The sequence below is a fragment of the Delphinus delphis genome, chromosome 20, assembly GCF_949987515.2.
Source record: "Delphinus delphis chromosome 20, mDelDel1.2, whole genome shotgun sequence".
Classification (NCBI taxonomy): Eukaryota; Metazoa; Chordata; class Mammalia; order Artiodactyla; family Delphinidae; genus Delphinus; species Delphinus delphis.
The window spans coordinates 47267105-47292837 of NC_082702.1; the positions used below are offsets into that span (position 1 = coordinate 47267105).

A 25733-nucleotide genomic window follows, 5' to 3' on the forward strand; every position below is an offset into this window, starting at 1 on the left:
GGCACCCTTGGAGGGGGCATGGAAGCTCCACTCACCTTCCTCGTACCTTGCCCTGTGCATCTCTTCCATCCGGCTGTTCCTGAGTTACATCCTCATGATAAACCAGTGATCTAGTATGTAAAATGTTTGAGTTCTGTAAGCCACTTTAACAAATTAATTGAACCCAATTTATAGCCAGTCGGTGAGAAGCACAGGTAACAGCCTGGACTTGCAACTGGCATCTCGAATCAGGGGGTGCAGTGGGAGTCGGTCTTGTAGGATTGAGCCCTTAACCTGTAGAATCTGGTGCTATCTCTGGGTAGTGTCAGAATTGAGTTGAATTGTTGGACACACTGCTGGTGTCCAAGAATTGTTTGTTGGTTTGGGGAACTCCCAATATACCAGCACTTAAAAATTAAGAGATTTCAAATAATCTAATTTCCAATTTCCTTTGAAAAACTGGAGAATCTGGCAACACTGGGCACATAATCCCACAAAATATCAATAGAAATAGGCTGGAACTGAGCAATTCCTTTAGACAAATCTCTCCAGCTGGCCACAGTACAAATCCCAACTCCCTACAAGTTTCCTGGTTCACTATTACCGTGTTGTCTTGGTAATAATTTATGGGGTCCTTCCTGCCAAACTCAGCATCTTTAGCCCCTCATCCACCATAGTCTCTTTACACTGTCTTGGGTTATCACCTTTTTGAAAAGATTCTCCTCTGTTTGGTCCTGGATACGTATCTTGGGGGCTTCTGGCTGAACTCTGCATGTATCCTTCAGGGGTGCTAGAAACATTCTGTATCTTTATCGAAGTGCTACCACTTCGCATTAAGTGTATAAATACATAAAATTCATCAAGCTATACATTTAAGATTTGTGCACTTTACTGTACGTTACACCTCAATTTAAAAAAAAATTAGAGAGAGAATGGATGGGTAGTTTCCTACCAGACATTGTATGTCTGTCTGCAATGCCTGGAACTGCAGCAGTTATCTTGTGAACAGGGGGTAAGCTACCCAAATCAGACAATCCAATTTACTGAAAATGGCAAAGCAGAAAAAGATTTATGATGTCACAGAATACTAAACCAACCTCGGAGCCTCTCTTCATGTGGACTTACTACTGAAATAATACATGTTTTTCACAAACTATATCAGCTTTCAGCCATCCCAGTGCGTAATCATACAAAAGCTTCTTGATGGTAATATATAGCTCACAAAGTGGAGTTAGTAAGACTCAAGTTCACATGTAAGTACAGTTTAATCAGATCTTTGGACAAAAATTTTACCATAAACTAGTGAGTTGAACATAAAAGAAATACAGTTAAGCATATATGTTATGTACTAAAAAAAAAATCAAGTTGGAAAACCTTATTACAAAAGATTAAACTCATTGGCCACTGAAAAAGAAATAACAGTTCTAGTTCACAGAATTAAAAGTAACTCTTTATTGATAAACATATATACCAGAATTAGAAATGTCAGTAGAAAAATAAAATTTAAATAATTTTCTATGGTACAAAGATTAGATCATTTTGACTGTAGCATTTGGTGAAATAATCTAATACAAAAAGCTGAGCTGATTTTAGCCACAACCAGCCTGACAGAGTGCACAAAAAAGAAATGCACGTACACAGAACCTTCTGCATGTGGACAGCTAATGGCACCAGGACTTCACATTCCAGGAAATGGTCTCCTAGGGAAGGTTGGTATGCACTGCAGTTGTAATAAGAACTTAATTCAAACCAGAGCAGCTTTTGGAATCAAAAGCTAACATACAATTTAAAGACTTAGAAAACATAAGGGCTTAAAGATAATTATTTGCATGAGCTTTTTCTCACCTAGTTTAGACATTTCCTAGGTAATGTTTTGCTGAAAAAAAATGAGTTAACAGCACAAAGAGACATCTTTATCTTGGAATATTCATTACTCATTTGTATATGGATTTAAGTTTACATGAAACACCTTTACCCTAAAACCTCAATATTAAAGAATCCAGAAATCAGCTTTTTATGGTTGGGGCTGCCTCCTTCCCACTCATAAAAAAAAGGAAAAGTGGATGCACAGCTAAGGGAGGGGTGGTTGCACCTGTCTCTAGGAAAGTCAGTAGTTGGCAAAACTTCTCAGAAGCTGTATGTGATAAGATAAAATGTTCAACACAAATGCCAATATTTTTTCATCTGGGCAACCACCCCCAACTAATTGTGTATTTGAGATGAGAAATTAAAAAGAAAAATAAACTCTAAGGAGGAATAGACATTCCTTATCATTCAAATAGTTTCTCCCTGAAAACATTTCAAGCCACAAAGCTCAAGCTATGTAAAGTCTATATACACTTATTCACAGGAGAATGTTCACATACTGGGATGAATGAAACATTCAATAATTTGAAGATACATTTTATATTTGAAGTTTTTAAAAAGAGTGGATAATAAAACAAGAAACAGATGAAAACAAACACAACTTTCGAAATGCATTAATTTTTGTGTCTTGGCTCTAAAAGAAAAATAAACCAAATAAATCATGGATCAGTATGTTCAAAAATTAGCATTTAGGGGGAGGAGCCCACTGACCACTGGCCCGTGTTCAATTTGTGAAATTCTATCCAAAGGAATGTTTTAGGTGAGAATGCTAAGAGGCATCCTTCAATAGAGATAATTAAAATCATTTCCTACAACACATTTCTTAAACTGAAGGGCTACTTTTCCAAATCCAGCTCACTGAACTGAAAAATGGAGTCTTCAACTAAAGACTTAAAAATTTGCTTGAAAGAAAGATTTGAGCATTGGAGAGTAATCTTGTTGGGGAATTTGTAAAGACATTTGCCTACATTCCAACTCCTGTAATTTTCCACCTAGTCTATGTGTATATAACACTATAATTTTGATAAGTGGTCTAATGGCCGATTAGTTAAAAGAAAATGTCCAGTTACTTTTTGTGATCCTTTGTAATTTTTCCCTTTGACTATCCCTGGTAAATTGGTCCTCCTGGCTGTTTTTAATCAGAAGCCAGAGTGCATATTGCTTTAAATCAAATAGAATTGCACACGACCTCATGGGCAGTTAGCCTTACACTCACAATGAAAACTTTCCTTTAAAAATGTCAGATTTAATTACCAGAAACTATTTTGAAAACAGATAACATCGATTGTATTTCATACAGAACAGTTTAGGTGGTAAGGATAAAGTTAGATAATTTTTGCAATCCTTTTTCTTTTGAAGAAAGAAAAAGTCTTCAGGCCTTTAAATGAAAAAGTAAGTTAGGCATTAGAAGAAAAATTAAAATAGCCAAAATTGGGTTTTAAAAAACTCTGATATTTAATTCTCTTTAAGGATATAAATTCTCTTGAAGGAAAATGTAAAGGGCACAGTGGAAGGCATATCTGAAAATTAAACTTTAGGCACTTTCTGGGAGTGATACCCAATACTGTGAAAGTGAGCTGAAGACCCACCACTAGGTAACCACATTAAGACTAGGAAATCCATAACCACTAACTCTAGTTTAAGCTGCACTTATACAATTTTTCAAGAGCCACGAGTAAAGCAAAGTCACTAAGAAAAACAGTAACAGAACGTTTAAAGTATCTTTTTGTGCGTGTGCCTCAATGTTCAAAGAGTGTCCTAAACAACCTGGGTGAAAATTTTCAACTCCCAACTCTTTAATAGGGTATGTTTCCAATTAAACTAAATAAAAACAATAGAATAAAAGTAATAGGAAGAGGTGGTACAGGAGCTTTAGGGGAAAAAGTCTCAATTACCTAGCTTATTTTGATAAAATGTACCAAAAAACAAATTCACATCTCTTAAAATATATTAAATAATCAGAAGTCAAGATAGTTATCCATAAAAATGTCACATCATTCAGTAGTTAGCTCCTTTGTCTTTAAACAAAGGAATCGAAGCCACTACTTGAGTTACAGATTTTTTTGTGTGCAACAGATTTCACCAAATTTGTTCTCAACACGACATTCAACCAAAACCTACTTGGCACTTACTGTCATGAAGATGTAGCAAGAGATGAGTTTGCCAAATTTTACTCAAGATTAGATCGTTAGATTTTAGTACAGTATACTCTGCTCAGAAATAAACTAATATGATCCATAATTTCTCTGAAATATGCAACGTTGCATTTTCTCACAGAACATTATAAATTTCAGTGTGAAGGATGCCAACCCAGAAGCACTGCTGACCTGGCTTGCGTAAAGGTACACCCGTAAAACTGCCTGAATTAAATATGTAAAACAAAGAAAGAAAGAAAAGAAAGTTGATTTGTTTTGGTTGAGAACAATGAGTCCAAAAAGATCTTTAATTCCTGGAGCTTCAAATTGAAGAAAGGACTGAAATGTTGTTCTTCATATACCTTTTCATCCAAGTTGCTTCCCGTTTGAAGAACTAAGAAAACACATTCCATACTGTATTCTTTTTGAGGATTCTATGAAACTTAGGTTCACCATCATAGCACAAGGGTATGTGCTATAGAGTAGCTAAAATCCGTAAAAAGGAGACCACCACTACACAAAATGTCTGTCCGGTGCCCAAGGTGAGGGCTTCAAATGGAATCATTTCCTTTCCTGCTGCTCGGTACACTCCAGCAATTGCTGCACCTGTTCAAAAATGCAAGAATATTTTTTAAAAAAAGGTTAATATAATCAGGAAAATACAGCACTTAAAATTCTACCAGTAGAATGTTCTAAATTTTTTACATTAAAATTTAGACATTACAGAAATGTTTTGTTCTGTCTATTCTTTTTGCTGACTAGGTTTTAAGTATTCCTTATATGGTTTGCAAATCACTGACAAGTGTTTTTAGGTGTTGAAAAGTGACTCCTTTAAACTGAGTCTCCTAGATTTATTGAATAAAACCACCTGGAAGTCATAGCTGAAATCACAAAGACGGTGATTTCCACATAACCTGATTACAAACTGAAAAACATCTCTTATTCCGCATGCATTTAACAGGTACCTAACAAACTCTAGGCAATAAATGACAAAGAATCTTCCCTGTGGGACTGAGCAAGAAATATTTCAGGAGCAGCCACAGGGAAACCCCACTCTACTGTGTACTATACTCAGAGCTCCCCTCAAGAAATGGATGGAGAAAGGGGTGGGAAAAGGAAAAGAGGGGGACCCTAAGCCTATCAAGTTGCTATTCATTCAAAGGGCAAGAGGCGAGGGATACTTGGGGAGTCCTTTCTGTTACCCAAATCATTAATCTTTTTTATTATGTTAGTCACTGTAACTTCCTAGAAATTGAGTAAACAAAACAAAACAAACATCTCTCTCTACCCAGGTACCCTGATTTGCTCACAGGGACTCAGCATTGTACAAAGAAAGTCAAGATTTCAAGAGTTTGAAAATAACAGATCCAAACATCTCAGATGACCGCCCTGCCGCCCCCCACCCCACCTCAAAATGCTCCAAACAGAATTCTCCTTGGTCACAGAAGCTAGCTGGAGACACAAGACAGAAACACAAACATGAAGTAGATTTTGAATAATGCAAGATGAAATATAGTGTTTCAATCAAGTGTCTACACCTTTTACAAATGTGATGTGATGGTATATTGACATATTTTAAGGAGAAGAAAGAACAATACTAATCAATATCTGTGTTGGTTGCCAGGAACATTTGTGACTTTGAAATGCCCACCGCCAGAGGCAATGCACAAACACTGTGCTACTAACATCTGAAAGGCACATGTTCCATTGGGCCTCTTTGTAATTTGTCTCCAAAAAAAGTGGGTTGAGTCGGAAGAAGCTTAAAGAAGTTGAACTGGGTCCCAAAGTGGGATTTGGATGATTAAGGGAAGACAGGAAAAAGCAAACCAGAAGGAGCAGCAGAATGGGAAGGGAACAGATTGTATGCACTAGAGTCAAAGAAGGACATGAACACGACATTTACTGCACAATTACTATATGGTAGATATTCTGGTTAAGTATTTTATATTCACATTTTTTCATTTAGTCATCACACAGCATCCCTATTTTACTGAAGAGAAATCTGAAACAGGTCCTGGGGGCCAGTAATCCAGCAAGGAAACTGGAGCAGAGGGTCTCTAAAGATAGCAGTAGGTGATACAGTTAAAAATATTTTTTAAGGCCCGTTATGGAAACTCCTTAATGCAAACAGGAGAAAACTGGCCTCCTCCCCCGTGTTATCACAAAGGTTTCATCATCTGTGGAACACAGAGAAACTAGGCCACCCTGTCCCCAAAAAAATCCCTCAAGTCAAAGAGAGAGGGAGATTTCTGCTTGAAGCTCAAGGTTTAAATTCACAGTGAAAAAAAGTTATGTTTACATGTATACCTAGAAAAAAGTCTGAAAGCATATACCAAAATGCAAACTGTGATACCACTTAGGAATGCAGTAATGGAGGATTTTTAATTTTGCTTTCTTATAATTTTTAATTTATATAGAATATACATGTTATTTATATTTCATTATGAGCTTAAAAATGATTTAAACTTATTCTCATCCCTTTGACATGAGCAAAAGCCACCCTTCCCCCCAAAAAAACACCAGACAGGTAAAAATAATTTATAATTATGAATGTTACTCCAATTCTTATTCAGAAAGTCCTGAGAGGAAAAAACAACCAGGTACTTTTCTAAACAATAATTCTTGTCATTAGAATTCTTCTTCCATCCTTAAAATAACTACACCTGGATGAGTGGAAGTGATTTGTTAACCAGCTTGCAAGGTCACAAATCAGTGAAGTGACAGCTGAAGAGAAAGGAGCAGTAGCTTCCAAAAAGACAAATATCTTCTTTTGCTAGTGACCTATTTCACAAGATCTATCTCACAAAGCTTAACGTGACTTCCCTGAAGCCAGCGAGACAAAATCTGACTCAGTAAGTCAAAGATGTTAGCCAAATAAGGGGGGACTGGGGTGAGAAAAAAAACAGGATCTGTGGTTAAAGATCACTCTTTCTTCTTCATCTCATTGAGACATGTTTCTAAAATGGTTCCTAAAATTAACTAACTAGTCAAATGAAACATTTTGACTGTATTTTAATGTCTAACATACTTGTCAAGATTCCAGCAGTAATTGGTCCCACGATGCCCATCAACAGGATGCTTACAGACATGAACCTACCATATTTGTGATGTCTGAGGGTGAAGAGGGCCAGTAATCCAGCAGGGACATGAAAGAAGAGAGAGGACACCAGTGCCCACAGGAACACACCATACCACATCTCTACAAGGGAAAGCAAAGAAAGGTCGTACATCACTGCCTTTCCCAGTGCAATCATTACAAAGGGGTAGTCACTATGCCCAGTTATTTCATTTTCAAAACCATTCAGTTGCAATGGGGGTTCATCAGTCAAATATCCAAACATTGATGGTTTGCGAGGGACAAGTAAACTATGGCCACCACCTGTTTGTGTACATAAACTCTTACTGGAACACAGCCATGCCCATTCATTTAAGTCTTGCCTATGGATGTTTTCAAGCTACAAGAGCAGGGCTGAAACAGTGACAGAGACCATATGACCTGCAAAGCCTAAAATATTTACAATCTGGCCCTTTACAGAAAAGGTTGGCCAACCCCTGACAAGCTACCTGTACTCCCAAACACTGAAGAAAAGGTTCACCCAGATTTGAAAATTCACTTAAATGATTTCCCTCCCATAAGGACAAATGTAAGTACCACTGACAGGGTGCTATGCAGTCAATGCCTGATGACCGTCCCTGCCTTCTTGATTATTCAGTCATCTCAAATGGAAAAGCTCTATATACAATTACATTCATTCAACAATCATTTTCAAGACAATGCAGTAAATATCAACCCCTCACCTCCTATTAGGGTATCAAAGCTCTTTAAGACATGAAATAAATACCAGAATATGTAAATGTTTCGCTTAAAGACAAATGGCAAGTGAGAGGGCAGGTTAGAAGAGGAGCTGGTTCCTTCAGAGAACCTCTATCCCTCTTAGGATGACAGTGACTCAGGAAACATTAAGATATTTGTCCAACAACTATGTATACAAACCTATGCATAAGATATCTTGGAAAATACAAAAACAGGAGGAGATACCATCCTGCCCTCATGACTTTACGATTTAGCAGACATAACATTTTCCCCCAGTGGGCCCAGGCGTGGCTTCAGAATTCTCAAGAGAGCTCTTTACCCATATATGGATGTAATGAAGGTGTCACACTAGATGAAATCTGTTGTCCATCCCTGCACTTGAGGCAGGTAAACACCAGGCAATTTTAAAGATCAGTCAACAGCTCAACTGGGGTTTCTGCACCACAGCACTATTGACGTCTGGACCATTTAACTCTTTGTTGTGGGAGGCTGTCGACTGTAGGATGTGGAGCAACACCCCTGGCCTCTACCCTCTGGATGCTGATAGCGCTCTCTCCCGTTGTGGCAACCACAATATCTTGACATTGTCACACGTCCCCTGTGGGCATAATTACCCTGGTTAAAAACCGCTGACCTGACTGAAGCAAAGGGTTTATAAGAGTAACAGTAGTTAGGATGCAAAGATAGATGGGGTCACATTACAGGGGGCTTTGAAGGCCAAACTAAGGACTTCAACATGTAAGCCCTACAAGGTACCATCAAAGGTTTTTTGAGCAGTAAAGGGTTGTCAGCACAGTACTTCACAGGTGGCACCTTACACTCCCAGTAGGAACACAAACTAGAAAGCCATCTCTGGAGGGTAAACTGGAAGTGTGTCTCCAAAACAGTCAACTGTGCATACCCTTTGCCACAGTGATTTTACTTCCAGGAATACACAAGGGCAAGGACAAGGTCACGAGGTTCCTGGCAGCCCTGTCTGTACTGGCAAAAACTAGACACCAACTGCATGTCTGTTGATGGAGGACTTGTGAAACCTGTTATGGTGCATCCGCATAATGAAACGTTACACAATCAATAAAAATAGGAGCAGCTCTTTAAATACTGATGGGGTAAGATGCCCAACCCACGGTGCGAAGTAAAAAAGCTTAAGTTTCAGAATAATATGCAGAATAAGATCCTGTTTTTGTGAAAACAGAAAACAAAAGAAACAAATGTGTGTAAATGCTTCTGTCTACTCAGAAGAGTCTGGACATATGTTTATTTAATAAATATTTACAACATGCACAAGCACTGTTTTAAATGCTTGACAAATATTAACTCATGTAATTCTCAAAGTAGCTCTATGAAGCACATATTAATATCTCTGACTCTTGGTTGAGGAAACAGAAGCAGAGGGAGGTGAGGAAACTTGCTGGAGCCCACACTGCAGCACGAGGCAGAGCCCAGGTTGACCCATGCTGGAAGCAACGCCCTCATCCTCTGTGCACCTCTTATATATATTAAGATATAGAAAATTGTTATTTCTGGGGAATAGGGTTTATGACCATTCACTTTCTACTTTGATAAAACAAACAAAGCGGGGGCTTCCCTGGTGGCGCAGTGGTTAAGAATCTGCCTGCCAATGCAGGGGACACGGGTTCGAGCCCTGGTCCGGGAAGATCCCACATCCCGCGGAGCAACTAAGCCCGCGAGCCACAACTACTGAGCCTGTGTGCCACAACTACTGAAGCCCTCGTGCCTAGAGCCCGTGCTCCTCAACAAGAGAAGCCACTGCAGTGAGAGAGAAACCTGAACACCACAATGAAGAGTAGCCCCTGTTCGCCGCGACTAGAAAAAGCCCGCGCACAGCAACAAAGACCCAATGCGGCCAAAAATAAATAATAAAATTGAAAAAAATTTTAAAAAGCTTGGGAATTCTCTGGTGGTGCAGTGAATAAGACTCCACGTTCCCAATGCAGGGGGTGCACGTTCAATCCCTGGTCAGGGAACTAAGATCCCACATGCCATGGGGCACAGCCAAAAAACGGGGTGGGGGGGGAAGAGCGACCAGTGAGGAGCATCAGTGAGCTGGGGGAGAGGGGAGAGTGGCAAAGGGGAGGGCCAGGGGCTTTTCTTGAAGTTGCATTTGAGTTGTAAGCACACTGTAGTGTGTGGTTTTTCCCGAATCAATTTCTTTTTATTTTTACTCTTGTTGGGAGCAGGGGGAGGAGGGGTTAGGGAGCCAGGGGTGATTAGATGTGGGGCCAAATCCCCACCAAGCACCCTCCACACTCTCACTGATGACTGAATTCTCTGCACATATTAAGTCAAAGTTTCAGTTAATACCATATTATACATATACCAAGATTAGGATGTCTCGCTCTTGGTTGTTGTTGTTTTTTTTTTAAATTAATTAATTAATTTTTTTGGCTGTGTTGGGTCTTTGTTGCTGCACACGGGCTTTCTTTAGTTGTGGTGAGTGGGGCTACTCTTTGTTGTGGTGTGTGGGCTTCTCATTGTGGTGGCTTCTCTTGTTGCGGAGCAAGGGCTCTAGGCATGTGGCTAGAGTAGTTGTGGCTCCTGGGCTCTAGAGCACAGGCTCAGTAGTTGTGGCGCATGGGCTTAGTTGCTCCGCGGCATGTGGGATCTTCCCGGACCAGGGCTCGAACCTGTGTCCCCTGCATTGGCAGGCGGATTCTCAACCACTCTGCCACCAGAGAAGTCCTTTTTTTTTTTTTAATATTTATTTATTTGGCTGCTCCAGGTCTTAGTTGCAGCATGTGGGATTTTTGTTGTGGCATGCGGGATCTTTAGTTGCGGCATGCAAACTCTTAGTTGCAGTATGTGGGATCTAGTTCCCTGACCAGGGATCGAACCCAGGCCCCCTGCATTGGGAGCGCAGAGTCTTAATTGCTAGGCCACCAGGGAAGTCCCTCGCTCTTGTTTTGGATGGAAGGCTTTCAATAAAAAAATCAGGGACACCTCATCTAGGGCTCAATGCTTATTAAAAATAACAAATGACTGAGGGTGTTTTTGTACTTCTGTTCTGGTGACAAATTATCAGATAGCTACAAAAGGTTTCAAACCACTGGTATAAGTTTTCTTTTCCTTTCTGCTGAACAAGATACACCTTCAGAATAATTTTACAATACTGTCAAAACTTGTCTATTTTGTTTGATGGTGTTTGGCAAACTGTTAAACCAAGTCTAAATCATGCAATATGGAGTATAAAGTGATTAAACAGTAATGTCCCAAGCTTAAATATATATAACATAAACATATATGTATAATATGTAAAAAAAATGTATGTATAGTAACTACTGCTCTTCCTCCACCAAAAAAATCACACAAACAAAAAAACCCTTCCCAGTCAATAGCGTCTATCAGAAATTGTGGGCAGGGCTCTCAGTCCTCAGGGTTTGGGTCCCCATCGTCTTCAGGAACAAACCTGTACAGTTAGTCCCCTACACAAGAACCTTCAAGTTGCGAACTTTCAAAGATGCGAACATGCATTCCATCAACGTCAGATGTGAGTGAAACTGCAGCTTGCCCTCCGTCTCCTATTGTTGGCGATCCTTCAGCTCTACCATCTCCCACCTCCTCTCCCTCCTCCAGTCAGTAACTCTTCTTGCCTGTTCCCTCGATGCCAGCCCCTGTATGCCAGCTGTTGTACTGTACTACTGTACTTTTCAAGGTACTATACTGTAAGATAAAAAATGTTGTCTTTATTTTTTATGTATTATTTGTGTGAAAAGTATTATAAACCTATTACAGTACAGTACTACATAGCCGATTGTGTTAGTTGGGTACCTAGGCTAACTTTGTTGGACTTATGAACAAATTAGACTTAAGAAGAATGTGCTCTCGGAACAGAACTCGTTCGTACATAAGGGACTTACTCTACCAGATACCACTGCAGGCTCCTTTCCAGCCTCGGGCACCAGCCCTTCTTGCTTCCATGGCCCAGGAGATTTGTCCTCTCTTCTTGGCAGCAGCTCCAGAGGTTGCAGAGTCTGGTGTTCAGGTACTGCCCCTCCCTGATAAATCCCTCCTGCCTGGGCTGCTGCTGTTGAACCCTGGCCTCCCCACCACAAGGCCCCCTTGTGTACCACCCACTGCCAGCTCATTCCCAAGCCACAGGACAGCGTCATGCAGTTCCCTGCTAAAGCAGTAACCCCGTCTTCAATCCCACAGTCCTTCCCAGCTCCTCCCCAAATCACTTAAGAGACTCTGAACTCCATTACACCACCCACTGTGCACAGAACTCTATAAGAACACCAGGAATGCCACTACCTAGGGGTGGACAAACAGGATACAAACCTGCCTCCAAGACCCCAGAGCAGCTGCCGTCCTGGCTGCTGTCTGCCACCAATGACATGAGACCACTCCTGGGCCTTGCCGTCACGGGGCTTCTGCTGGAGCGCCCCAAATTTAAGAGACAAGCACTGCTTTCCGCAGCAACTCAAGGCACTGCTGGAGCTTGGCTTCTTACTGGCTGCCACAAAACCATTGGGGCAGTGAACTGGCAGGTGAGGCCTTGATCTGCCAGAGACACACTAAGTTGGTAACTTCAGTAAATGTAGGTCTGGACACTCGGGTGTTCTACTCAACTGCTATGGACTGAATTCATGTGCGGCAGCCCTAATCCAACAGGACTGTGGCCTTATAAGAGGAAGAGAGATGTCTCTCTCTCTCTTGTTCTCTTTCTGTCCCCATCATGTGAGGACATATCAAGAAGGTGGCCCAAGAGGGCCCTCACCACAACCTGACCATGCCGGCACCCTCATCTTGGACTTCCAGTCTCCAGAACTGTGAGAAAATACACTTCTGTTGTTTAAGCTGCTCAGTCTGTGGTATTTTGTTCTAGCAGCCCTAGCAGATATCAACGCTCACTTGTTCCCACTCCTCTGGAGCACAGCACCTGCCCAAGGAGGCCTGCTGGGCTATCAACTCACATCTCAATTGTCCTGAAAGCTGAAAGGAATCTGTTTGCAAACAAGATCTGGCACAGCAGGCCAGCTCCTCCCTGAGTCTCTGAGAAGGAGAAGCAGTATGCACCTTCCTATAACCCTGAGCTACATCCACCAGCTAGCGCGGTGCCTACATATGTTATATCGCATCACTTAAGTCACTCAAAGTAGGAAAAAAAGGCTGTATTACATTAGGTGAGTAGTACAATTTATAAAACACTTTTCAGATGGATGGGATTATTACAGGACTGTAACAGCTAAGGCAAACCTCAATTAATAAAACATTTAAAAAAAACTAAGTGATTTCCCTTTAATCTACTGCACCTTAATTTGCCATCTATTTAATAGCTATTTATTGATTATCATATAGTACTTTTCATTCCCCTGGGTCAACACACGGTCAAAAATCTTTGTCTACATATCTTACAGTATTTCCTTGTTCACTGTTTCAAATAAAGTGCATTATCTTCAGCTTTGTTTACTCTGGCAGCTAAAGTCACATCATTTCCCTATGCTGAAGAATAAATCAGGTTATTAATCTGAAATAAAAGATTATAAGGAGAGCGACTTCCCTAGTGGCACAGTGGTTGAGAGTCTGCCTGCCGATGCAGGGGACACGGGTTCGTGCCCGGGTCTGGGAAGATCCCACATGCCGCGGAGCGGCTGGGCCCGTGAGCCGTGGCTGCTGAGCCTGCGCGTCCGGAGCCTGTGCTCCGCAACGGCAGAGGCCACAACAGTGAAAGGCCCACGTACAGCAAAAAAAAAAGAATCTGCCTGCCAATGCAGGGGACACAGGTTCCAGCCCTGGTCTGGGAAGATCACACATGCCACGGAGCAACTAAGCCCGTGTGCCACAACTACTGAGCCCATGCACCTAGAGCGCACAAGAGAAGCCACCGCGATGAGAAGCCCACGCACCGCAATGAAAAGCAGTCCCCCCTTGCTGCAACTAGAGAAAGCCCGCACGTAGCAACCAGAGAAAGCCCGCACGTAGCGGCTGGGCCCGTGAGCCATGGCTGCTGAGCCTGCGCATCCGGAGCCTGAATTCTATGAGCTGCTCTAGCAAAATAACTGAACGAGGAGGACACGGGAAGCTCAGTTGGTCAGAAGCACATGTGACAACCTGGACTTCTGACTGGCATCTGAAGTTGGGGGTTGGGGCAGGCTTGTGGAACTGAGCCTTTAACCTGTGGGACTGGATGCTAACTCCAGGTAGACAGTGTCAGAACTGAGTTGAATTGTAGGACACCCAACTGGTGTCCCAGAATTGCTTGATGCACGGAAAAACCACACATCTGGCGCCAGAAGTGCTGTGAGTGTAGCAGCAGTGTAAGAGTAAAGGAAAACAGCGAGTTTTTCCTAGACACCCTTCCTCTCCTAACAATGATAACTTGCCCACCAGGACTACCAGCAGTGGTCTGCCACCTCTCTCCTGAGGCCACTGCCTAACTGCCCACTCATCCCTTGTTTCTGTGTGCCCCTCTGGCCTGTCTCAATCCCAATGGTCTCTTGGGCCTAGCCTGGCTAGATCTTATCTGTCCTGATCTGGCCTTCCACCTATTCTCGACACAAAGCCAGAAAGTCAGTGCTAATGGGAACAAGGTTTCTTGTTGGGGTGATGAAAATATTCTAAAGTTGCTTTTTGTGATGGTTGCAAACTGCAAAAATTCATTAAATTGTATACTTAAAAAAAAAAAAAAGTAAGTCAGATCATCCTTCCTCTGCTCAAAACCCTCTAATATGGCTTTCTGGGATCTGACCTCACTTCCTCTCCCTGCCTTGCCCACCCCATTCCACCCACTGCACTGGCCTCCTTCATGTTGCTTAACAAGCTCTGGTCCCAGGGCCTCTGAACCTGCTGCCCCTCGCCCACGAGGCTCTCCTCCCAACAGCTGCATGGCTTGTTCCTCATTCCCTTCAGATTTCTTCTCCAATGGCACCATCATAGAGGGCTTCCTTGTGACCTTAAGTAAAACAGCATTCCTCTTGACACACAACACCTGCCACTTACTATCCCCCTACCCTGTCTTACACTCACCACCATCTGTTCCTTTCCATACTTTAAAAAAAAAAAATTTATTGGAGTATAGTTGCTTCACAATGTTATGTTAGTCTTTTCCATACTTTTAAATTTTGTTTTCTCTCTCCCCTTTAGAATGAAAGTTCTTTTGTTTACTAACACACCTTTACTTGGTGCCTAGAAAACAACAAACACACAATAGACACTGAGTAAATACTTGTTGATTGAATGAGTAAATGACTGATCCAAGTGTGACCTATTCTTGATTCCAGCAACGGCACAACCAAAACATTAGTGGGTTTTAGTTTATCAGAAGATACACTTTGACACTGAAGGTATAATGAAATTCATACCTTCAGAAAGTAAATGTTATTCCTGATACAGGAAAAAAAAAATTCTGCCTTTCATAGCACTCAGATTTGTTAAAAATGACAACAACAACAAAAGAAATCTGAACAACTTGCAATAAGGAGGGTTAGGCAGAAACCTAAATAGCTAAATTGCAAATGCAGGTTTAAAAAAAAATCAATTCAAAGCTTCCTGACAGTGATAAACCACAGACTATTTCAGAGCAATGATTCTGTTGGCATAAAATGCAAGGAACCTTTTCTGTGGGGCCAAAATAGAAACAATTCCGGAATCAGGACAGTGAACGACATTCACTGTCAGCAGGCTTTGGTGCCTCCAAAGGGATTACAGTTCATGTACTTACTGTCCATTCCAGCTAAAGAAGAGATACAGCAGGGAGGTTGTGTGTTTACCCACTGTGTTTACCCATCCCATTCTGATCAGCTTGCTGCGGTCAAGGGCTTTATCTCATGCATGTTTATACCCCCAGCCCAGAGCCTGCACTTGACCAACATATACCTGCTAAATGAATGATCCCCGGTGATCACCACCCCCAAGTTATATATTCAAAGAAGTTCCCATAAACTCAAATACATACTGCAGTTGAATATTTCAGAACAATTGCTGAAAGCAAAACAATTCACTTAGCTACAGATTCTCTACTATGACATGTTAAAACTATTGTTCCAAATCCACTTATCTCAATCTTTTCTTAGAGAAGGAAAAGGCAACTAAAAGCAAAACATATTGAACAGAATATTCAGTTTCAAAGTATCACCTCACATGATTTATTACAAAAGGATTAAGGTACCCTTACAGTGGACAGATCTGATAAACACCATCTTCACCAAATGATTAAACCTAGTGTTATCAATAAAGGTACAAACTGACACTAAATGTCTCCTGATGAGGTGCCCTGGGAAGTGGGCAACATCACCTGTGTAGGCAGCGTTCTGAACAAAAATATTTGATCTGAATCTAATCATGAAGAAAAAATGAGATAATTTAGATTATGAAACATTCTATGAAACAATTAGCCTGGACTTAAAAAAAAATGTCTGTCTCAAGAAACTGAAACAAGGATGGAGGAACTGTTCTAGATTCAACAAGATTAAAGAGACATGACAACTTAATGCAATGTGGGACCCTTGATTAGATCCTGGAATTTTTAAAAAAACAAAGGAGGGACTTCTCTGATGGTCCAGTGGGTAAGACTCCATGCTCTTAATGGAGAGGGCCCAGGTTTGATCCCTGGTCAGGGAACTAGATCCCACATGCATGCCACAACTAAGAGTTCGTATGGGGCTTCCCTGGTGGCACAGTGGTTGAGAATCTGCCTGCTAATGCAGGGGACATGGGTTCGAGCCCTGGTCTGGGAGGATCCCACATGCCGCGGAGCAACTAGGCCCGTGAGCCACACTACTGAGCCTGCGCGTCTGGAGCCTGTGCTCCGCAACAAGAGAGGCCACGATAGTGAGAGGCCCGCGCACCGCAATGAAGAGTGGCCCCCGCTTGCCACAACTGGAGAAAGCCCTCGCACAGAAACGAAGACCCAACACAGCAAAAATAAATAAATAAAATTAATTAAAAAAAAAAAAAAAAAAGAGTTCGTATGCCGCAACTAAGAAGTCCCACATACTGCAATGAAGATCCGGCGCAACCAAAATTTAAAAATAAATAAATAAAGGAAAAAAGCTAAAAATGGCATTATTTGAACAACTGGGAAAATTGGGAAAATCTAAATAAGGCCAATACATTAGATAATATTCTATCAATGTTAAATTTCTTGGGTGTGATGTGTTTTTTTTTTTGTTGTGGCAAAAAATGTCTTCATTTTAAATGATACGTGCTGAAATATTAGGCGTCAAGCATCGTCACTTCTGTAACTTCCTTTCAAAAGGCTCGCAGAAAGTAAAAATGTTATGTGTATGCATATATATATTTAGAGAGGAAGCGAAAGAATCAAAAGGTTAATAATGAATCTAAGTAAAGGGCATATAGATATTGGTTATACTATCATTTCAATTTTTCGGTAGGTTTGAAAATTTTCCTAATAAAGAATTGTGGGAAAAGTAAGGAAACAATGAAAACAGACTGATCCAGTTCAGTACTGCCTCCAGACTGCATGAACATTTCATTTTTTGGACAGTCTCCAGAATGCCATATATTTCTGTTGTCACTGTCAAATGTGATCTTAGTAACTTTTGATACCTTTTGCCAGATTATCGTTTTAGGCATGATTTCAAGCTAACATCTGCATCTGCCCCAACACGGTTATCTTATTAACTATTTCACAAACCTGTCCGGGAAAATACTAGGAAGGTAATACATATCAAGTCCCTGGTGTCTGCTGAATGGCGCCTGGCAGTCGCTGCCCAGCGAAAGAGAAATCACAGGTGCCTTGTTTACAACTGCAGTCAGTAATCCAACCCTCCTTCCTTTGCAGGTCTCAGGCCGGTTCTCTCATTGTTTACTGAGTCAAAGTATCTGCCAGCTTTGCGGGAGAGCCCAACCTCACCCTTCAATCACCCCTATCTCAGCCTTCTTGCCTTTAAAGGGCCAACACACAACCGTGCTCTCCCGTCAAAGGCTTTATTTCCGGCCTTCCCAAGTACTTTCTCCTCCTCTCAGTTTTCTGAGCACGACAGCTTTCTATCTCGATTTCTAATTTTTAAAAACTCTGCTCTCAGGCCCAGCAGAATCGCCAGTGTGGGTAAGAGTCAGAAAGAAGCTGCATCAAAGACCTCGAACGCATGAGTGGGAGGCTCGGCAACAGGTCTCAGAAAATGATTCCTAGAAAGAGACGCTGGTGGAGGGGGTGGATTTGAACTTGGGCGGTAGCGATCGGCAGACCACCTCCCCGCGTAAAGGGCTTGGGCTACGCTAGAAACAAAGAGTGTGTGAGTTCTGACTGACGGCCCTCAGCCCGGCCGGGACCCTGCGCTGTCCGAGCTGGGAAAGCCGAGAGGCCCGCGCGGACGAAAAGGGCTGGGCGGGGATGACCGCCTCCAGTGCCCCAAACAAGGGACGGCCGCCTACAGGGCTCTGCCGTGGAGTTCATGTCTGAACCTGGGGCGTCTGGAAACTCCTAAGAGCAAGATCAGTTCGGGCGGTGACTGAGCTCCCTTCACTGACGGGTCCCCAGCGCGGGCTCGGGGTGGCCTGGCCCGAGGAGCCGGCAAGGAAGCGACGGGGGGAGGGGTTAAGGCCCCCAGCTCTCGGCCGTGGGAGAGGGACCCTTCTCCCAAGAGGAAAACAGCCCCCAGCGGGCGGGACGGCGGGGTGCCAGTCGGCTCGCTACGGAAGGGGCGCCGCCGCGCAGCCGGGGGGCCGCGGCGTGGCACGCAGTGCGCAGGCGCGGGGCGGGGCCGGTACCTGGGAAGGAGCAGAGAGAAGTGGAGTTAGGGCACAAGGTCCCGTTGCCCACGCGCGGCACGAGCTTCAGGCTGAGGATCTGCTGCAGGAGCCCAGCCGACCCCCCGCTGTCGCCGCTCCCCTCGTGCTCCATCCCGCCGCCATTCACCGCAGAGAGGTGGGGGAGAGCGCCTGAAGTGCTGCCGTGGCTCACTCTCACTCACGGCCCACTCTGCTCTCCGCACCTCCGTCGCCTCAGCGTCACCTTCGGCCGAAGCCCTCTTCCTCCACCCCAACGGCACTGCCAAGTGATGGCTCCTCCCTCCAATCATAGGGCGCCTCAGATGGCAGGGGCGGGGCGAGAGTTGTTCCCGCCCCTGACGTTGCGTACGGCTTTCCGAGATCCAGCGCCTATGGCCTACGCCCCCTACTGGGGAAGTCTCTCCTGCTACAGTGCGGAGCGCTCTGCTCTGCCCTCCTCTGCAGCGCCACCTATAGGAAAGTAAAGGAAATTAGGTATAGATAGGGAGGAAGAGATAGACGGGTGGGTGAGTGGGTGGGTGGGTAGATAGGTAGACAGCGGTAGGTATGCAGGTAGACAGGTAGGTAGTAGGTAGGAAGATAAATACGTACATACATATGCATCTGGTAATGAGAATCAGATGGTTCAGCAGTCAGGTGAAAGAAGCTGTAAGACAATGCAGCAATACCTTAAATATTTGGAAGGAAATGATTTTGGGGGAAAACTTCACTTAAAATTTAAAAACGTTGTATACGACATAAGGAATATGGTCAATAATATTGTAATAACTGGGGACAGATGGTTACTAGACTTACAGTGGTGATCATTTTGTAACGTAAGCAAATGTCAAATAACTATGTAGTACACCTGAAACTGACATAATATTGTAGGTCAACTATGTTTCAATTAAAAAATAATTAATTAAAAAGCATCGTGGGGGCTTCCCTGGTGGCGCAGTGGTTGCGAGTCCGCCTGACGATGCAGGGGACACGGGTTCGTGCCCCGGTTCGGGAAGATCCCACATGCCGCGGAGTGGCTGGGCCCATGAGCCATGGCCACTGAGCCTGCGTGTCTGGAGCCTGTGCTCCGCAACGGGAGAGGCCACAACAGTGAGAGGCCCGCGTACCGCAAAAAAAAAAAGCATCCTGGGACTTCCCTGGTGGTGCAGTGGTTAAGAATCTGCCTGCCAGTGCAGGGGACACAGGTTCGTGCCCTGGTCGGGGAAGATCCCACATGCCGCAGAGCAACTAAGCCTGTGTGCCACAACTACTGAGCCTGCACTCTAGAGCCCGCGAGCCACAACTACTAAGCCCACGTGTCAACTACTGAAGCCCTCACACCTATAGCCCGTGCTCTGCAACAAGAGAAACCACCTTAATGAGAAGTCCATGCACCGCAGGAGTAGCCCCCGCTCGCTGCAACTAGAAAACGCCCCCCACGCAGCAACGAAGACCCAATACAGCCATAAATAAATAAATAAATTTATTTTTTTAAGAAAAGCATCATGCACAAAATATGTACTATTTCCTTTTAATTCAAGAACATTAGCAACATTGTTTATTAGAGTTTCCTTTTGAAAGCCTTTGTTTTGGAAGCTTTCTAATGCCAGTTCTCTAACCCTACAACTGGGATTTTGCATCAACCAAGAAACTTTTCTAAAACAAAAATAGTAAGTATTTCAAAAAGTCATGAAATATTTAACAATGCTGTCTTTTGGTACATTTCCCAGACTAGCAGAGTGTATAAGAAGTGGAAAACCCAATTATTTTAAGCTTATATAACCATCAATAATGTATCAAATTAGGAAACATTATTTTTAATTTAGAATTCTATCCTCAGTCCGATTGTGAATTGAGAAATTTCTGAAAAGCCATTTAGACTTGCAGGACTCAGAATGTATGTTTGTTTCATGTGCCCTTTTTTTAAAAAAATATATATATTTATTTATTTATTCAGTTGTGCTGAATCTTAGTTGCAGCAGGTGGGCTCCTTAGTTGCAGCTTGCTGGTTCCTTAGTTGCGGCATGTGAACTCTTAGTTGCGGTGTGCATGTGGGATCTAGTTCCCTGACCAGGGATCAAACCCGGGCCTCCTGCATTGGGAACGTGGAGTCTTATCCACTGTGCCACCAGGGAAGTCCCATATGTGCCCTTCCTAAGGAAGCTGAGTATGTACTCCAGCGAAGTAAAAGAGTGATGACTAAGAAAGAAAAAGATGCGCAGTATAAGGAATGGTGGATTTAACCAGGAATGTTAGATTGACTTCTGTGCAAGTCTTAGCAGCCACCTAACCAGATTAGAACAGAAGAAAGAGTATCCTCAGGAAAAATAATGGAATTGATTTCAGCTATAGACAAAATCGTTAATCTCAAAATTTTAGGGACACGGTGAAGAAGGTACCTGTTTCTTCTCTCAATGGGAAAACACTGAAAAACAATACAAACTCCAGGAAAGACACAAACCTGCAAGAAAATTATGAAGCAAATATAAAGCAAACAAAAACTAGGTGTTTTTGTTTGTTTTTTAGACATCCACACCCTCCTTGTTTCACTTATAGTGAGATGCAGAACTATAAAACTTTTAGACGGCAATGTTGAATATCCTTATGTCTCATGATGGTGAAAGAGTTCTTAAACTAGATACAAAAAGCAAAGACCATAAAGGAAAGGATGGATAAATTTAATTACTTTAAATTAAGACCTTGTATTATTCAAGAGTTACCACAAAGAAAGTATAAAGACAAGCCACAAACTGGAAGAAGATATTTGCAATACGTATAACTGACATAGGAATAGCATTTAGCACTCCTAAAAATCAATAAGCAAATGATGAAGAGACAAAAGACTTGAAGAGGTACTTCATCAAAGAGAAATACAAATGGCCAAAAAACCCAGGAAAACATGCTTAACCTCATTAATCAGTGAAACACAAAATGAATCACAATGAGGTATCATTTATCAACCACACAACAGCCAAATATTTAAAAGTCTGAGAATCCGATTGTTACTGAGGTTGCACGGCAGCTGGAACTCTGGAGGTGTAAACAGATATAACCATCTGGAATAATGTTGAATGAAGATGTTCATGATCTGGCAATTTCACTCCCAGGTAAATATCCTATAGCATTCATACGAGGAGATACAGACCAGATTGTTCCTAGTAGCACTGTAACAGTACATAACTAAAAACAAGCCAAGTATTCATTGAGATGGATAAATAAAATTGTATTATTTTCAATAAAATACTATCGAGTAGTGGAAAGAAATGACGTAAAGCTGCAAGCAACAACATGATGAATCCCAGGAATGTAAACTTGAGGGGAAAATCTAAGTTGCAGAAAAAAGAAGCCCACACTGTGATTCAATTTAAATCCAGTTCAAAAACTTGCAAAAGTAACAATATACTAATTCAGGATATTAACAAAGGCAGTAAAATGATAATGAAATATTTTGGGTACTTGTTCTATTCTTTTTAATATCTATGACATTATAAATATTATATATTATGTCACATATATATAACATTATATTTATATTTATTTATTCAACTAAGGAGGGCCATAGCACAAAAGTGGCTTTGGACACCCTTCATCTCACTCCAAATAAAGGCCAAAGTCCTCACAAGGCCTGCAAGGTCGTACATAATCTGACCCCCTCTCTCCCCATTTCCTAGAATTCTTCCTCTGGCCTACTACACCAGACTCAGTAGCCCCTTGCTGTTCTTCCAATATTCCAGATGTGTTCCCTCCTTAGGATTTTTGTATTACCTATTTCTTTCTACAGTACAATTTACCCATAGTTATCCCTAAATTAACTGCTTTACCTCCTTCAAGACTTTGCTCAAATGTCACTTTCACAATGAGACCTACACTGATCACGTCATTAAAAATTGCAACTCACACCCCTGCACGCAGACATTCCTAATCCCCATGATCCTTCCCTTTAAAACTGGTTGGGGCTTTCCTGGTGCGCAGTGGTTGAGAGTCTGCCTGCCGATGCAGGGGACACGGGTTCGTGCCCCGGGCCGGGAGGATCCCACGTGCTGTGGAGCGGCTGGGCCCGTGAGCCATGGCCGCTGGGCCTGCGCGTCCGGAGCCTGTGCTCTGCAACAGGAGAGGCCACAACAGTGAGAGGCCCGCGTACCGCAAAAAAAAAAGTAAAAAAAAAAACAACTGGCTGGGGCTCAATCCATAATGTGTGTTGAATGAATGAATGGAGATGTGGAGGATCTGACGACTGGGTTCAGGACAGCACCAGATTTGCATGGCCAACCAGGTTCTCCAGATTTAACCCCAAGAGAGAAAATACTCAGCTGGCTCTAAGGGCTTGCCACCCCGGGAAAATTCAAAGTCCGGGCTGTGGTGGGCTCTGTGTTCTTGGCCAACTCCTCCCATTTCAGCAGCATTCCTATACCCTCCTGAGGCTACTAAGGCTTTTGCTCTAGTTTTGTTTTGTTTTTTAAAGACTTTATTTTTTAGAGAAGCTTTGGGTTTACAACAAAATTGAGAGGGAACTACAGAGATTTCTCATATACCTTCTGCACTCACACAGTTCACAGCATCCTCCATTAACATCTCCCACCAGAATGGTACATTTGTTACCAAGGATGAACCTATAATGACACATCATAATCGGCCAAAGTCCATAGTTTACCTTAGAGTTCAGTTTTGGTGTTGCACATTCCATGGGTTTGGACAAATGTATATCCATCATTCTATGTACATGTCATCCATGGCATATATCCATCATTAGAGCACCATACAGTGCATTTTCACTGCCCTAAAACTCCTCTATGCTCCATCTATTTATCCCTCCCCTCCACCCACAACCCCTGGCAACTGTTGACTTAAAAAAATGCACAGGGCTTCCCTGGTGGCTCAGTGGTTGAGAGTCCGCCTGCCGATGCAGGGGACACGGGTTCGTGCCCCGGTCCAGGAGGCTCCCATGTGCCACGGAGCGGCTGGGCCCGTGAGCCATGGCCGCTGGGCCTGCGCGTCCGGAGCCTGTGCTCCGCAACGGGAGAGGCCACAACAGTGAGGGGCCCGCGTACCTCAAAAAAAAAGCACAACGTGAGAGCTGCAAGTTAAGTTTTATTTGGGGCAAAATGAGGACTGCAACCCAGGAGACAGCATTTCAGATAGCTCTGAGAAACTGTTCTGAGGAGGTGAGTGGAGCTAGAATACATAGGAGTTTTGCAACAAGGGGCAGGTAGTCGGGAACATCAAAAGATTACTGTTAATTGGGAAACCAGATATGTCAAGTTAAGGAATTTAGAGCTTTTCTATATATGGGAAGATGCAAGAGCCTGGGCTCACTGAAATCATTCCTTTGATATGCACCTCAGCTATCTGGGGCCAGTATCCTGTATTTTCACATCCTGGGTTTCCTCACGGTGCACCATGGGGAGTGGCTGCAGTCTGATGGCTGCTAGATGGCAGGTATTCTTTCCTTCCTGAGTTCCCTCAGGGCTCACCAGCTCTGTTGCAATCGCTGGTGGTTGTGACATCCTTTGTTTACTGATATGGCAGGAAATATTCCATTTCTCACAACCACTGATCTTTTTACTGTCTGAATAGCTTTGCCTTTTCCAGAATGTCATATAGTTGGAATCATACTAAATGTAGCTTCTTCAGACTGGCTTCTTTCAGTCAGGTTCCCTCCTGAATGTCTTTTCATGGTTTGATAGTTCATTTCATTTTACTGCTGCATAATATTCCATCAGGTAGGTAAAAATGAAAATGATTTACCCTGTACAGATGATGGGGAGGGGGTCAATAGAAAAGGGTGACAAGGGCCTTCCTGACACCATTCCAGAGAACGTAAGTCAGTACTCCATTTGGCAATTCCATATTTAAAACATGGATGCCCTTTGATCCATCAGTTCTACTTCTAGTACTGTTTACCATAGACACACAAACTCAGTCACGTCCTGGGGCCTCTCCCATCCCATGAGCTTCGATTCCCAGGACTGATTCTTTTATTTTGCCAAGGAACCTTGATTCCAAAGAGACCAATCCCTCAGTCTCTCTCTGCCTCTTCATCCTATGCTCAATTAACTCCTACCTATTTTTAAAAATATTTATTTATTTATTTAGGCTGTGCCGGGTCTTAGTTGTGGCACACAGGATCTTTAATTGTGGCATGCGGACTTCTTAGTTACGGTATGCATGTGGGATCTAGTTACCCGACCAGGGATTGAATCCGGACACCCTGCATTGGGAGCACGGAGTCTTACCCACTGGACCACCAGGGAAGTCCCTATCTATTCAAACCAAAGGTTTCCTTTTCGAAAATATTTTCCTGACTCTCCATACTAAAGTAGGTCACCCTCTACCCATTCTTATTTATTCTTAGAGCACAAGCGACACTTATGCATATTTATCTGTAGGACTATTTATTTAACATCTGCACTCCCCACAAGAGCAAGGGCTGTGACTATGTCCCCAGGGCTTAGCCCTGGACTGACTCATTGAAACACTGGACTGGCACTGCCTATCTTTGTCCTGAAACCTGATGTGGGTTCACCTAGAGGCTTGCTCGGAACCTGCTGCGCCCTGTAGCTCATGCAGAGGCTTGCCCAGAGGGCCCCATGTGCAGGGAGCCACATCCAAGAGCCAGTCATCGCTATCATGGAACCTTGGGAGACAGGTGAGAACGGATGAGTCACATAACAGAGGCCGTTAATTGTGTCATCGGTGACCCAAGCAGGGGCAAATGAAACTTGTGGGATGCTACTATCAGGCTGGGCTCTAAGCCCCACCCCAAATGCCTTCCTGAACCCCACTAGGGATCAGTGTCTCCCTGTTCTTAACCTCTGGCTCCATGAACCTCTTGCTCAACCTTCTTTGCCTGAACATACCACATTGCTGGAGACTTCCTAGCCGACTCCTCCACTTAACAATGCGTTCCTTCCAGGCAGGGCCAGCAGGCTGCTTTTATCCCCAGTGGCCCCACTGTCCCAGCCAACTGCCCACCATTCATCATTCTGGTCCTTGAGATGTCTGCAGACAAATGCCAGGATGGTGGTGATCATTTTGTAACATATAGAAACATCAAGTAACTATGTTGTGCACCTGGAACTAATGCAGTACTGTAGGTCAATTATATAATTAAAAGTATAATAAAAGTTTGGAGAGAAGATGAGGTGAGATGGAGGTATTAAATCTTCATCTCTTATAACAGTTATAAACTTAAATTTTTTTTTTTTTTTTTTGCCGGACGCGGGCCTCTCACTGTTGTGGCCTCTCCC

The 25733-nt window shown here is 43.0% G+C and overlaps 1 protein-coding gene across 2 annotated transcripts; it reads right to left on the bottom strand.

Moving 5' to 3' along the window:
- Nucleotides 1-1231: 1231 nt before the first annotated feature.
- Nucleotides 1232-18748, bottom strand: TMEM170A (transmembrane protein 170A). Of its 2 annotated transcripts, none has more exons than XM_060000809.1 (3): nt 18487-18748; nt 7078-7179; nt 1232-4586 (listed from the first exon to the last, which is right to left on the bottom strand). In XM_060000809.1, the coding sequence occupies exons 1-3, from the start codon at nt 18617-18619 to the stop codon at nt 4456-4458; spliced, it is 366 nt and encodes a 121-aa protein (XP_059856792.1). In that variant the 5' UTR covers nt 18620-18748; the 3' UTR covers nt 1232-4455. The 2 variants fall into 2 exon arrangements, with proteins under 2 accessions (XP_059856792.1, XP_059856791.1); XM_060000808.1 differs by having other exon boundaries at nt 7009-7179.
- Nucleotides 18749-25733: the final 6985 nt, after the last annotated feature.

Coding starts and splice junctions, on each gene's coding strand:
- TMEM170A (XM_060000808.1), bottom strand. CDS start 18,619: ATGGAGCACGAGGGGAGCGGCGACAGCGGGGGGTCGGCTGGGCTCCTG. Junction 7,180..18,486: donor TTCTCTCTGCTCCTTCCCAG/GTACCGGCCCCG, acceptor TTTCCCTTGTAG/AGATGTGGTATGGTGTGTTC. Junction 4,587..7,008: donor TACTGCTGGAATCTTGACAA/GTATGTTAGACA, acceptor ATTTTTGAACAG/GTGCAGCAATTGCTGGAGTG.